The sequence below is a fragment of the Erinaceus europaeus genome, chromosome 2 (genome assembly GCF_950295315.1).
Source record: "Erinaceus europaeus chromosome 2, mEriEur2.1, whole genome shotgun sequence".
NCBI lineage: Eukaryota > Metazoa > Chordata > Mammalia > Eulipotyphla > Erinaceidae > Erinaceus > Erinaceus europaeus.
Window position 1 is genome coordinate 34,793,468 of NC_080163.1, and position 13,893 is coordinate 34,807,360.

The 13,893-nt window shown below is 40.9% G+C and overlaps 1 protein-coding gene and 1 pseudogene across 1 annotated transcript in view; both read right to left on the reverse strand.

Moving 5' to 3' along the window:
• Positions 1–9,521, reverse strand: part of MEIKIN (meiotic kinetochore factor) — a 70,410-nt gene extending 60,889 nt beyond the window's left edge. Inside the window, exons 1-4 of the mRNA XM_060186390.1 lie at positions 9,269–9,521; positions 9,083–9,179; positions 6,677–6,761; positions 3,503–3,563 (exon numbers count right to left, since the gene is read on the reverse strand). Of these exons, the coding sequence (XP_060042373.1) occupies positions 3,503–3,563; positions 6,677–6,761; positions 9,083–9,179; positions 9,269–9,431 (406 nt within the window). The 5' untranslated portion in view covers positions 9,432–9,521. The remainder of the gene's footprint in view (positions 1–3,502; positions 3,564–6,676; positions 6,762–9,082; positions 9,180–9,268) is intronic.
• Positions 9,522–10,513: 992 nt separating this feature from the next.
• On the reverse strand, positions 10,514–10,614 carry LOC132537270 (U6 spliceosomal RNA; annotated as a pseudogene).
• Positions 10,615–13,893: the final 3,279 nt, after the last annotated feature.

The window sequence follows — 13,893 nt, forward strand, 5'->3', positions numbered from 1 at the left end:
CCTCTTAATATAGAGTTCCATTCTTCAAAGGTCATATATGACAAACTCAGAGCTAGCATCATACTCAATAGTGAGAGCTGAAAGACATTATCTAAAATCTGGAATAAGACAAAGATGTACTCTCTCACTTCTACTGTTCAATATAGTTTTATAAATCCTACTAAAGCAATCAAATATATACAGATATCTAATCTATGACAAAGCAGTCAAGACCATATAATGGAGAAAAGAAACCTTCTTCAACATGTGTTGAGAAAACAGGACATCTACATGTATCCAAAGAGAAAGAAACTAGACTATCACTTAACAACAAACATGAAAATTAAATCAAAATGAATTAAAAACTGGATATTGCACCTAAAATCCTAAAATACAGAGAAGAAAACATAGGTGGTAGACTCTAGTATCTTAACATAGACATATTTGGAGATCCAACTTTACTTGCAAGGGAAATTAAAGCAAGAAGAAACAAATGCCACTACACCATATTAAAAAAGCTTTTATTTTTATTAAATAATGTTTTAAAAATTATTATCTTTATTTATTTATTGAATAGAGAAAGCCAGAAATCAAGAGGGAAGGGGGAAGTAGTGAGGGAGAGAGACAGAGAGATACCTGCAGCACTGCTTCACCACTCGCAAAGCTTTCCCCCTGTAGGTGGGGACTAGGGGCTCAAACCTGGGTCCTTGTGCATTGTAACATGTGCACTCAACCACCACCTGGCCCCTTAAATATCTTTTATACATCTAAAGAAACTACCAGAAAGGTATCAATAAAAGGCAATGTAGCAATTGAGAGAAGACACTTACAAATGCCCAATAAGGGGTTGATACCATATAGAAATCAAATAGCTCAGTAACAAAAATACCAAATAACTCAATAGAAAACTGAAAGGAGAAAACTGAAAAGATAAACAGAAACTTCTCCAAAGTGCTGGGAAATTGTGCAGATGCAGTCACATCTGCCATGTTGTCCCCTCATGCTACTGCTAGTTCCTGGGAGAGTTGGGACATTCTCGGAGTGCCTGTTCCGCCATGTTGTGCCCTCAGGGCATTGTCTATTTCCCCACGATATTTGGAGTGCTTTGGTTACTCTTCCCCCCCTCCCATTCTCGAGAGTTATTATCCTATCCTGGAGTGCTATGGTTACTCCTCCCCCTTCCCATTCTCGCGGAAGCTATTCCTATAAAAGCCCTTCTTCTTCCGCACCTCTCTCTCTTGCTGGCGCTTCACTTCGGTGTTTAGACGCAGGAAAGGTTACTGCATGAGGTGGCCATTTTCACTACCTCCACGTGGCCCAAGGTGCTTCTCTCTCACCCAACTCTGAGGTGCCAGAGCAAATAAAGATTTGTGTTCCCTCTTTGCTCCAGACCTCCTCTCTCTCTTCTCTGTGGTGCAGAATGACACAAAGTCCCACAGAGACCTAAAGAAATGCTCATTATCATTTATTATTATGGAAATGCAAATAAATTGAAAACTATTAGCCTGTTAAAAGAAGACACTGTGCCTTTCAAGACAAAAGTGTTTGGAACTCAAGGTAATTATGCCAAACAAAGTAAGGATGTGTCAAGATAATTATGCCAAGATAATTATGCCAAATAAAGTCCTTACTTTATGTGACATACAATTCTTGGATAGTTTCACTCATCCATGAAAGAAAGATAATAAAAACAAAGTTTTCAAAAAACAACAAAACTATTAGATTCTGAGAACTATGGTGGTTATCAAAGAGAATGGGAAGAGAAAGTGGGAGGACATATAATGGAATCTCTTTGGAGTAATGGCAGTAGAACTTCTGTGGTATCATACACATATATAGGTGTGAAATTTAACTGAAACTATGCCCCAAGAATTTATATCCAATCCTTTTTCTCTATAGTAGTAAAAATTGATATTATAATTTCCTATGTAAAAGGCTTCAGGGGTGAGGGTAGATAGCATAATGGTTATGCAATGAGACTCTTATGCCTAAAGGCTTCAAAGTTACAAGTTCAATCACCCATACCACCATAAGCCAGAGCTAAGTAATGCTCTGATAAAATAAATAAATAAATAACATCCTACTATTTCAATAATTGTTGGGCATTAAGCCAGCCCCTCCTGCTCCATCCTACGTTGCTGATATTATGGCCTATTTACATAATTGTTTTGCCTGAAAGATCCCACTGATCTATCTTCTTTCTACCTTGAGACCTGCCCTGTCTGCAGGGTAACATTAATCCCACCAGTTAAAACCATTGCAACAGTTGCTAAGGAAGCTTCTACCTTCCCAGTGTACTTTTGTCTTTCTCCGCCCCCTTTCCGAGTCATTTCCGTTTCCAACTTGCCACTTCGGTTTTCTCCTATAAAAGCATTGGCTCTCTGATAATAGATCCTTTTGCATTACCACGCTGCCATCAGTTCCTGAGTCATCTATCTCCCAGGTTGCCGAGTGAGTAGCAGCCCAGGCTGAGTCCAGTTAAGTTCTCTCCAATCCAGAGAGCAGGCACCCAGGAAAGAGGCACCCCCATGCTAGCCCGGCAAATAATAAACAACAACATTATTGACACGGCCTACCTATAAGGGTTTGCATGGCTTCTAACTGGCAAAATAATACTGTCTTACCGTATTTCCTCTTCTATATTACAGTCACACTGGCCCTTTTTCAGCTTATTCAGCATATAATTCTTAGTCCCACGGAAGTATCTGCACATGCTGCTCTCTATCTGGATCACGTTTTTTTCTTCTTTACTCTACCCTACCCTCTTCTTTTATAGATAAGAGACAGAGAGGCAGAGAGTGGGAAAGACTAATATACCAAAGCTCCCTATCATGCAGTAGGGTTAAGGCTTGAACCTGGGTTGCATATATAGCAAAGTAGCACCCTATATATAGCCAAGAGAGCTATCTTGCAGCCCTGATCACTATTTTTTCACTTCTCTGAATAGTTAATTTTTATTCTTCAGATCTCAATTGAATGACCATTCCTTCATGTAAGTCTTTAAATATCTCCAAGTAAATTCAACCAGTTAACATTAAAGTCAATCTTTGCATCACAGCATTTACCAAAATTGTAATTTCTTATATAACAGTGTGTGCTAAAGGGATAAGGTTCAGGTTTATAGCACAGACAAGAATCCATCTTGGAGAGAGCTGGGAGGTTGCGCAGTAGTTGGAGTACATGTCTTACCATGTGTCAGCACCTGGGCTCAGTCCTGGCACTGCATGAGAACAGCAAGGGAACTTCAAAGATAGTGGACTGCTGCTTTGGTATCATTTCCTCTGTCTTCAACTCTCTTTCCCTCCTCTCCCTCTTTATCTTTCTTGCTCTTGCTTTCTTTGTATAAAGAATACAAATTGGGCTAGGATATAGCGTAGTGGTATTGTACATACCACTGAGTTCATCCCCACCACTTCAAGAAAAAAAAATTCACCTTGTACTAAAAGAAAGATAGGGTAGAGATACAAATGGATGATTTATGTTTGTGATAAAGGCAGAGGGATTCCATATCTGACCATCTTACCTGATGCTACTTCACTATTTAATGAACTACATTCAACTTGGAGGTCATCAGTCTCTGACTCCTACGTGAAATAAGAAATATACAGCACAAATTATGAAACTGAATGTTTTATATTATAATATACAGTTTTGGTTATTTTGAAGTGGAAAACTAATGCTGACATATATCAGTTTTATATGTATAGTAGTTTTTTAAGATTCCTTATCATAGTGTGGTCTGGGAGGTGGTGCAGTGGATAAAGCATTGGACTCTCAAGCATGAGGTCCTGAGTTCAATCCCCAGCAGCACATGTACCAGAGTGATGTCTGATTCTTTCTCTCTCCTCCTATCTTTTTCATTAATAAATAAATCTTTTAAAAAAAGATTCTTTATCATAGATTAAATCTGATATGTGATATTAAATAAAAATAAATATTAATATGCAATAATTGTGAGCATATCTAGGGAGTTTACAGTTTACTAGTCAACAAGCTAATATGGGGTAAACCAGTAAGATAAAGGTAAATATTTTTCTGGACCCCATGATAAAAAGGCTTTTTTTCTGAGTATAAAAACAAAGCAAAGAAATAAAAAGAAGAGACTGGTAGGTAGATCTAAAATAGCAGAAATAAAATTAAATGAAAATAAATATGGAAATATTTTAAGCACATCTTTGTAAAAGTATACTTCTATTTAATATCTAATAAGTAATTATTTCAAACATACAAAAAGAAAGATAAATGGCAGAGGCCTGGTGGTAGTGCACTGAGTTAAGCACAAACAGTTAAGCAAAAACAAAGCTAGATGGCTCACTGTAAGAACCCTGGTTTGAGCCCCTGGCTTCCCACCTGCAAGGGGGTCACTTCACAAGTGGTGAAGCAGGTCTGCAGGTGTCTATCTCCCCCTCCCTTTTTTTTTTTTTTGCCTCCAGGGTAGTCTGGGGCTCAGTGCCTGCACTACAAGTCCACTGCTCCTGTGGCTTTTTTTTTCAATTCCTGAGAGAGAGAAATTGAGAGGGGAGGGGAAGATAGAGAGGGAGAGAGATAGAGAGACACCTGCAGACCTGCTTCACCACTTTCAAAGCAATCCCCCTACCCCCCACAGGTGGGGAGCCCCGGGCTTGAATCAGGCTCCTCCTGCGGGTCCTTATGCTTTGTACTATGTGCGCCACCACCCAGCCCCTTTTCTACCCCTCTATCTTCCTCTTTTCTTTCAATTCCCCTCTGTCCTATCCTATTAAAAAAAAAAAAAGGAAGAAAGGGCCTCCAGGAGCAGTTGATTCATAGTGCTAGTACCGAGTCCCAGCGATAACCCTGGAGCTAAAACAAATAAATAAAAAAGACAAATGGATAGCAGTCAAATATATGGAAAATAAAACAACATACCACTCTTCATTGGTTAAAAACACATATTTAAAATTTCATGCAAGATGGTACAATTTGTGAGCAAAAAAATTAAAAAAAAATCTAAATCTGAACCCACTGCAAAGTATTTACCCTAGATACTAATTTGAGATATACAAGAAAACTTCTGCAATCAAATGTTCCCTAGTATAGGTTAAAGAAAAATCTTGGAAGCAGTCTCAATCCTTCAACCACAAGAAAATAGTTAATCAAATCACAGTATAAGACACAACTGTATGTAAACACTAACAATTATATTCTGAAGACTATTTGTTAGAGAAATATAACAAGAAGATAGAGATATGTAAAGTGAAAAAAGAAAGGAATATATGTGCAAACCTGAAGAAATTATTTTAAATATTTTTGGCATCATCTGAATCATCTACATGGAATACTTAACACTACTGAAATCTGGTGTAAAAGACTTTTTAAAAATAGTCTCTTGTTGTGGGAGGGAGGTGGCTCAGTAGAGAGAGGGCATGATTTGGAAGTCTAAGGCCTAGGTTCCATTCCTGACACAGCATAAGACCAGTAGTGGTTTGATCTCTTTCAAAAAGTAAAATTAAAAAAATTAAATATTTAAAAAATATTTTGTTAAAACTGCCATCCCCCCAGGGGCTAGCTGGTGGCACACCTAGTAGAATGCACACATCTGTAAGGGGAAGCTTCAGGAGCAATGAAGCCGTTCTGTAGGCATTTCTCTTTCTCTTTCCCTGTATCCTGTTCCCCTTTCAATTTCTCTGTCTTGTCAAATAAAAAGGAAAAAAAACAAAAACAAAAACAACTTGGCACCTCCCCCCACCAAAAAAAGGAATATGTAAGCTGAAACAGTGGTGCATAGTTATCAAATTGAACATTATTGTCAGATGAATCAAAAGCAACTTAAAAATAACTGAGCTTACACAAACTACTGCAGCAGTTAAAAAGTATTATACAGTGAGGGTTAGTAGATAGCTCACCCGGTAGAGGGCACACTTCACCATGTGTGAGGAGCTAGGTTTGGTTCACAGCCACCACATGGGAGCATCTGCACAAGAAAAGCTTCACTGACAGTGGTGCTGTGTTGCCTCTCTGCCTCTGTCCCTCTCCATGTTTCTCATTCTTTAAAACAAGTCCACCAGGAGCAGTGGAGTTATGTAAGTATAAAAACCCAGGCAGAAAAATTAAAAGTAGCACAAAACTTGTATTAAATATAGTGGCTCGAGAAGTTATGCAATAGTGGCTTGGGAGGTAGTACAACAGGTAGTCTATCTGGTTTGTGAGCACTAAGTCCTCCTAAATTCAATCCTTAGCACTGAATGTGCCAAAGTGGTTCCCTGTGTCCTCCCTTTCTTCCTGCCCCTTCTCTCTTCCTCTCATAATGAAAACATTTTTAATTAAAATTAATTTTTAAAATAAGTTACATAATAGTCCAGGAGTAATGACTCCTAGTTGATAATGGAGAGCCAAAGTGAGAAAACATAAAAATGGTTTCAAAATGGTCATGTTACCAAATTTAAGGGAATACTAAGAAATGCTCTATATATCTGTGACAAATAATCAGACTGTGATGGGCACTTTTTGTTTATGGAAATAAAGGCATAGTTATGAATCTACCAGAATGAGAAATACAAGACCCTACCTAATGACATAACATCAATGCTTATAAGAATCATAGGACATAATGTAGTTTCTACTGAAGAAAGAACACTTATATTTTCTCTTTTTCTTTATATGTTCATATAGTGGTCCATCTGATAATGGGGATCTCTTCACTACATGCACCTGAGGAATATAGAAGAAACATACATACACTCAGTGGAGCAGTGTCTTCATCCCGAGTCTCTTCACTAGTGGTATTGTGTGGGCTTTTCTCTCCTGTAAGTTTTAACTGAATACTAACAAAATAAAAAACAATTAGTTTCATCCTATAAATTAACCTCCATGTCATCTGCTGTTCATTCTCCAGAATAAAAGGCTTTTTGGATCCATACTCCCAGAGGGTTAAAGAATAGGAAAGCTATCAAGGGAGGGGACACAATATGGAATTCTGGTGGTGGGAATTGTGTAGAGTTGCACTCCTCTTATCCTATGGTTTTGTCAGTGTTTCCTTTTTACAAATAAAAAACTGAAAAAAAAAAGAAAATAAAAAAAGGCTTTTTGGAACATCTAGAGGAAAATGCAAGGAGAGTGGATTAAGAGAATCAACACCCAATTGATTCCTTCTGGGAGGCTTAATCTTAACAGCTTTCATGTTGCTTTGCAAGATTTCTTTTCCCTTTTTCTAAATAGCTTTCTGAAGTGAAATATCTGGTTCTGTGTTCTGAGATGAGAAAAATCAGAGTAGTCTATTCATTTTCTTCACTGACTCCTACAAAGAGAAGCTATTGGGGTCCTAGTGGAAATAGATCTAAACTGGGAAGAATTGTTGTGCAGAAAGCTATCATGGGAGGTAAGAGATTATATCCATGTGTCAGTAACTGTACTGTAAACAATTAACCCCCCAATAAATGATTAGAAATAGCTAAATTAATTTTATTATGTTGTTTATTGAAAGAAAAAAAAAAAGAAAATTCATAGTTACCTGAATGAGAAATTTTCCAGAACGAGAAATTCAAGACCCTGCCTAATTACATGCATATAAGAACCATAGGGTTCTTTGGATGGGTGTATTTGCTCCCTTTGGATATATGCTCAGGAGAGGAACTGTCAGGTCATACAGTAGGTTTATTTTTAGCCTTCTGAAAATTCTCCAGAATTCTTTCCAAAGGGGTTGGACTAATTTATATTCTCACCAGCAGTGTAGAAGGGTTAATTTACCCCCACAACCTCTCCAACATTTTTTGTTATTATCCTTTCTATTGTATTACATGTTCATAGGTATAATGTAGTATTTCATTGTTTATTTGCATTTCTCAGATATACACAGTGGACTACTACTCAGATGTTAAGAATGAAGTCATCTCCTTAACCCTTATATTGGCTGAAGCTTGAAGGAATCACATGGAGTGAGATTGTGACAGGCAAGGGTTGACTTCTCAAACTGAATAAGAAAAATGAAGTTAGCACCTCCTCTCAGCATAAACAGGGGTTTCTATTGCTATAATTAAAATGGCCTTGGCCAGGGGCCTCAGAATCTGCTACTTCTCCCCAAGAGTCTGCTGATAATCCAAAAAAAAAATTGTACTCTCATTATATAACAAAGGAAAAAAAAAACATGTTAGCTTGTTGCTATGAGTTACTAGAGGGAAATTTACAACACTATATAAGGACAAGTGCCACTGCGCTTAGGGCCCAGTCTTTAGTGGACACGAGTGCGGCTGGGTCTGCCAGCACAATAAACACCGATTCCTGCATGAAAGCCTCTGCGTGTCATGTCTCTCTGCCTGAGAATCAGGTAATAAGCTAAGCTAAAAAAGAGAAGGATGAGGCCGAGTGGTAGCACAGCAGGTTAAGCGCACATGGTGCGAAGTGCAAGGACCGTCTCAAGGATCCAGGTTCGAGCCCCCGGCTCTCCACCTGCGCGGGGGGGTGGGGGGGGGTTCGCTTCGCGAGCAGTGAACCAGGTCTGCAGGTGTCTATCTTTCTTTCCCCGTCTACCCAACCTCTCTCGATTTCTCTCTGTCCTATCCAAGAACAACGGCAACAATAATAACAACAAGGGCAACGAAAATGGGAAAAATGGCTTCCAGGAGCAGTGGATTTGTAGTGTAGGCACCGAGCCTCAGGAATAATCTGGAGGCCAAAAAGAAAAAAAAAAAGAAAAAAGAAAGAAAAAGAAACTGAAAAAGAAAGGAAGGAAAAAAAAAGAGATCTCACAGGTAGAACTTAAATGAGGGGGGAAGTGTGTGTGTCAGAGGGACACAGTAAAATTTGGACTGGGGCTGCAGTGTATCACACCAAAGCAAAGGTCTCTGGGGAAGGAAGTGTGTGTGTGTGTGTGTGCGTGTGCGTGTGCGTGTGCGTGTGCGTGTGCGCGCGCGCGTTTGGGGGCGGAGCTTTGTGGTCCTGGTGCATAATGATGGAAAAGGACACAAGTTAGGGTGAATGTGTTCTGCAGACACCTAGCATGGTGAGCCAAGAAATTGTGCTCATGTGTTAACAACTGTACTGTAAACCATTAACTCTTCCTAAATTGAGGGGGAAAAAAAGAAAAGGAAATAAAAGGAAATTAGCACTAAGGAGAAAAGGTATGGGGTTGATGGTGGCGGCGACGCACCTTGGGGCCTCAGATGCACCACTTGCCTGCCCGCTCTGCTCAGCCTTCTCCCGGATCTTCTGCAAACCACCTGCCAAGGCGCCTCTTCCCTTCAGACCTGAGGGAACAAGGCACCTTTCAGGGAGATCCACCAGCGGGGTGCCCCCAAGGCCAGGGCCCGCAGTCCCACCCTCTAGACTCGCCCACCTCGAGCCCCACAATGCAGGCCACCCCGGAGGGGTCGACGGTGGGCAGCCGGAATTGGGGCAACCTCCACCTCGGCGGGGAGCCTGAGGTCCAGCGTCGGGGTCAGATTGAGCTTTTGACCGAAACGCTTCTTGCGGGTATAGGCCCGGGGCCACATTGCCATCCTCAGGCCTCTAGGGACTCTCCCAGGCCTGTCCTTCCTAAAGAGAAGTCAGCGGCGTTTCAGCGTTGGTTATGGCCTGTCGTCAGGGGAGTGAGGGAGGGAAGGTCGACCTCAACGGAAAGTCAGCGCTGTCCACAGGCACCTGACTGGAAGCCCCGCCTCGATCCCGCCTTTTTATCCAGGCCAAACCGCGCAGAGGCTTGTGGGAAGACTCAGGGACCTAGTCCTGGCCCCGCCCCCTCCCACCCGACCCTATTAGGAGCTCCGTCCTAGGACTTGACTAAGGGCATTCTTGCCACCTGGGGCTGGTTTCCTTGTATTTTGGAGGAAAGGAGGCTTTCTTAAAAATAAAAAACCTTGGGTCCAGGTGATGGCGCACCTGGTTGAGCGCGCACATGTTACAATGCGCAAGGACCCAGGTTCTGAGCCCCCAGTTCCCACCTGCAGGGGGAAAGCTTCCCAAGTGGTGAAGCAGTGCTGCAGGTGTCTATCACTCTTCCCTCTTGATTTCTGGCTGTCTCTATCCAATAAATAAATAAAGATAAAAATAAATAAAAAATAAAAAAAAACCTTGGGGGCTGGGCAGTAGCGCAGCAAGCTAAGCACACATGGTGAGAAGCGCAAGGACCAGAGTAAGGATTTAGGTTGGAGCCCACCGTTCCCCACCTGCAGGAGGGGGGGATCGCTTTGTAAGCGATGAAGCAGGTCTACAAGTGTCTTTCTCTTCCCCTCTGTCTTCCCTCTTCTCTTGATTTCTCTCTGTCCTATCCATCAACAATGACAACAATAATAATGCAACAACAACGATGAACAACAAGGGCAACAAAGACGGAAAAGTGGCCTCTAGGAGCAGTGGATTTCTGGCGCAGGCACCGAGCCCCAGCAATAACCCTGGAGGGTTATAAAAAATAAAAAGCCTTTACCTTGTTGAGGGGGTTATTTCTCTGCGTCTCTCTCTTAAATTTATTTGGGAATAGTGGTTTACAGTTGACAATAAAATATAATAGTTTATACATGCATAACATATACTAGTTTTCCACCTAACAACTCAACTCCCACTAGGTCCTTCTCTGCTTGTGTTCCAAAAAATGGAATGCTTCACGAATTTGTCATCCTTGTGCAGGGGCCATACTAATCTTCTCTGTACCGTCCCAATTTTACTATATGTGCTGCGGAAGTGAACATTCCTCCTATGCTTCTCATTTGCTCATTAGTCTCATGGGTATGGCATGTTCTTCTGAGGTCTCTGCAGCTCTCTATCCGCACTGCTATAAGACGCCTGTAATGGAGCTTTAGGTCTCTCAGCATTGGGAGTCTGATGGGGTTGCCTGGGCCGGCTGATTGTCCCAAAGCGCTAAGGGCAAAGAGGAAACTAATTATATTCAAGTAAACACTGGCCTAATAATCAATGGGCTTCTTTTCCTGGGACCACCGCCCTTTTGGGAGAGAGCAGGACACTAATCAAGCTTTTGAAGGTTTTAGGTTCAAGGGTTCCCATTCAAGGACAAACAGAATCTCTTAACATCTACCTGGGAGCCATCTCTGGGCAGCCATGAGATTGAGGTAGAGAATTCCAAGATAACTCCCCTTCTGATGCACTGGAGTTCTTGCTCTGCCTCTTTGGAGGGACATAGTGAGGACGTACCTCTCTCTCTCTCTCTCTTTTTTTTTTTCCTTTCCCTCCAGGGTTATTGCTGGGCTCAGTGCCCGCACCATGAATCCACCGCTCCTGGAGGCCATTTTTTCCCCCTTTTGTTGCCACCTCGTTGTGGTTATTATTGCCATTGTTGATGTTGTTCGTGTTCGTTGTTGGATAGGACAGAGAGAAATGGAGAGAGGAGGGGAAGACAGAGAGGGGGAGAGAAAGATAGACATCTGCAGACCTGCTTCACCGCCTGTGAAGCGACTCCCCTGCAGGTGGGGAGCCGAGCGGGTGGCTCAAACCGGGATTCTTACACGGGTCCTTGCGCTTTGCACCACCTGCACTTAACCCACTGCGCTACCGCCCGACCCCCCAAGGACGTCCCTCTCTTAAAACACCCAGGTTGAACCTACCTGCTTCTGGCAAATATACTGGGCATATAATAACAACCACTTTTGTATTAAAAAAATGACAGCTCACAGCACTGTAAAATGCCATTTGTAGAAATTACAAAATGTCAAGACTTCCATGGTACTCCAGCGTTATGTGTGCTAAAAGTACATATAATTCTGCAATGCTTCCATAATAAAATTTTTCTGATTTTTTAAATTTAAAAATCTGTTGGTAGAAACACAGTGAAATTGATTTAATGTGGAATTATTAAAACGACTTTATAGAGAACATAGGGTAGTTTTTTTTTACTTTTTAAATATTTATTTTCTTTTGTTGTCCTTGTTTTTTATTGTTGTAGTTATTACTGATGTCGTTGTTGTTAGATAGGACAGAGAGAAATGGAGAGAGGAGGGGAAGACAGAGAGGGGCAAAGCAAGACAGACACTTGCAGACCTGCTTCACCATGTGTGAAGCGACTCCCCTGCAGGTGGGGAGCTGGGGGCTCGAACCAGGATCCTTGTGCTTGGAGCCATGTGCACTTAACCTGCTGCGCTATCACCTGACTCCTGGTTTTTAAATTAATTAATTAAATAGCTAATTAATTAATTAGTTTTTTAATTGCTACCAAGGTTATCGCTAGGGCTTGGTATCAGCACTGCAAATCCACCATTTCTTTTGGCCATATTTCCCTTCCTCCTCCATGTCCTATCCCCCATCTCTTGTTTGATAGGACAGAGACAAATTGAGAAAGAAGGAAAAGAGAGAGAGAAAGAGAGAGAGAGAGAGAGAGAGAGAGACAAGGACACCTGAAGTCCTATGTCACCACTGTGGGTAGAAAGCAGAGGTTCAAACCCAAGTTGCTATGGTAATACTGTGCTCAGCCAGGTGGGCCACTGCCTGACCCCCCAGAGGATAGTTCTTATTTGATTAAATACAGTTTTTTGAGTCACTTAATGGATAATCAGCACCTTACTCTGCTAGGCACTGTGCTAGCTCCTGGGGATACAGAGGTGAATTAGAAATGGTCCTTTAGTCAATCTCAAAGTTTTGCTGTACTATAATGAAGTTATCATAGTCAAGATTTTTTTCCTTTAATCATAGTAATAATTTGCTGACAGACAGTCTTTGGTTTACCAGCAAACATCTCCAGACTCCTGTCTTTCCCTTTGGGGATGAGGGATGTTGTGAAAGAAGATGCAATAATAATTTTCAAATGAACTTTGGTAAGTCTAGATCTTGGAATACGTTTTGCCTACAAATGGAAAAAAAAGTCTTGAAAAAGGGAGATAGCTTACAGCTAAAAGCTATATACTTTATGGTAACCCTATTCCCTAGGACTCTGCAATACTAAGATTCACTAAATATCTAGTAAAATTTTTAGAAAGTTAACACATAAAGTTTCAAAAGTGGTAATAACCTCTGGTATGATTACTTGAGTCAAAAAGGCTCTTAGGGACAAGCTAGTTACTTCCTCATTTTGCAGCTGAGGAAACCAGCACCTTAATTAGAGACACTTATTAAGATAGATGGTTGGCATAGGTGGGCTTGTTGGTATTTAACTAGTAAACTTGTCATGCTCCCATTCCTTCTAATCTATGAATTGGGAAGGGATAGGAAAATTGAAGAAGCTTGAAAGAGAAAAGAAGCTTGAAGCCCCTGGTTACAGGAATGGAGAAGGGACTGGGAACACATTTGGTTTGTTAAAAACTTAATGCAAAGCCAACTAATAAAAGAAGAAAATGTGTCCCCTATAGAAGAATAAAGTAGAGTAGACATCTTTACTCAGTATTTGCCTGCTCCTCCATTCCATCCCCAACTAAAAAAATGTCAATATGAACATTTAACTGTATGCACTAAATTGCACTTTTCCTTCATTTCTGAGTAAACTGTAGATCAGAATTCTACTGTCAGTCACGGGGGCTTGAATAGGCTCAGAACATTTATAGAAATGCTAATGTGCATTAGGAAATTTGGAGGGAATTCTGAAGAAAGACTTTTTGGAAAATGGCCATCTAATGGGTTTGGGATTTCCTGGAGTGCAAGGGAAATAATATACTTATGGAGTGATTAATGAGCAGCAGTGATAACATTCACAGGACTTAGGTTTCAACAGAAAATCAATTTACTTTTCCTAGTTGACAATGGAAAAAAAAATCACACCGATAGATGAAATGTAACATCAGATAATTTAATTTTAATACCGTGCAACATATGCAAAGGACCAGGGGGAATTTTCATTCACTAGATATTTCTTTAGTATTCTCTATGGGTCAGACCTGCACCGAGACTACAACCTCAAGCAACTCATGGTCTGAGTAGGAGTGGGACAGAAGGACAATCAACCTGTCAACTATGTGGGAAGTTTCTCCTATGAAAGGACAGAAATTAAACAGGAGGAGTAAAGAGACTATTTTACAAAAAGGGAAT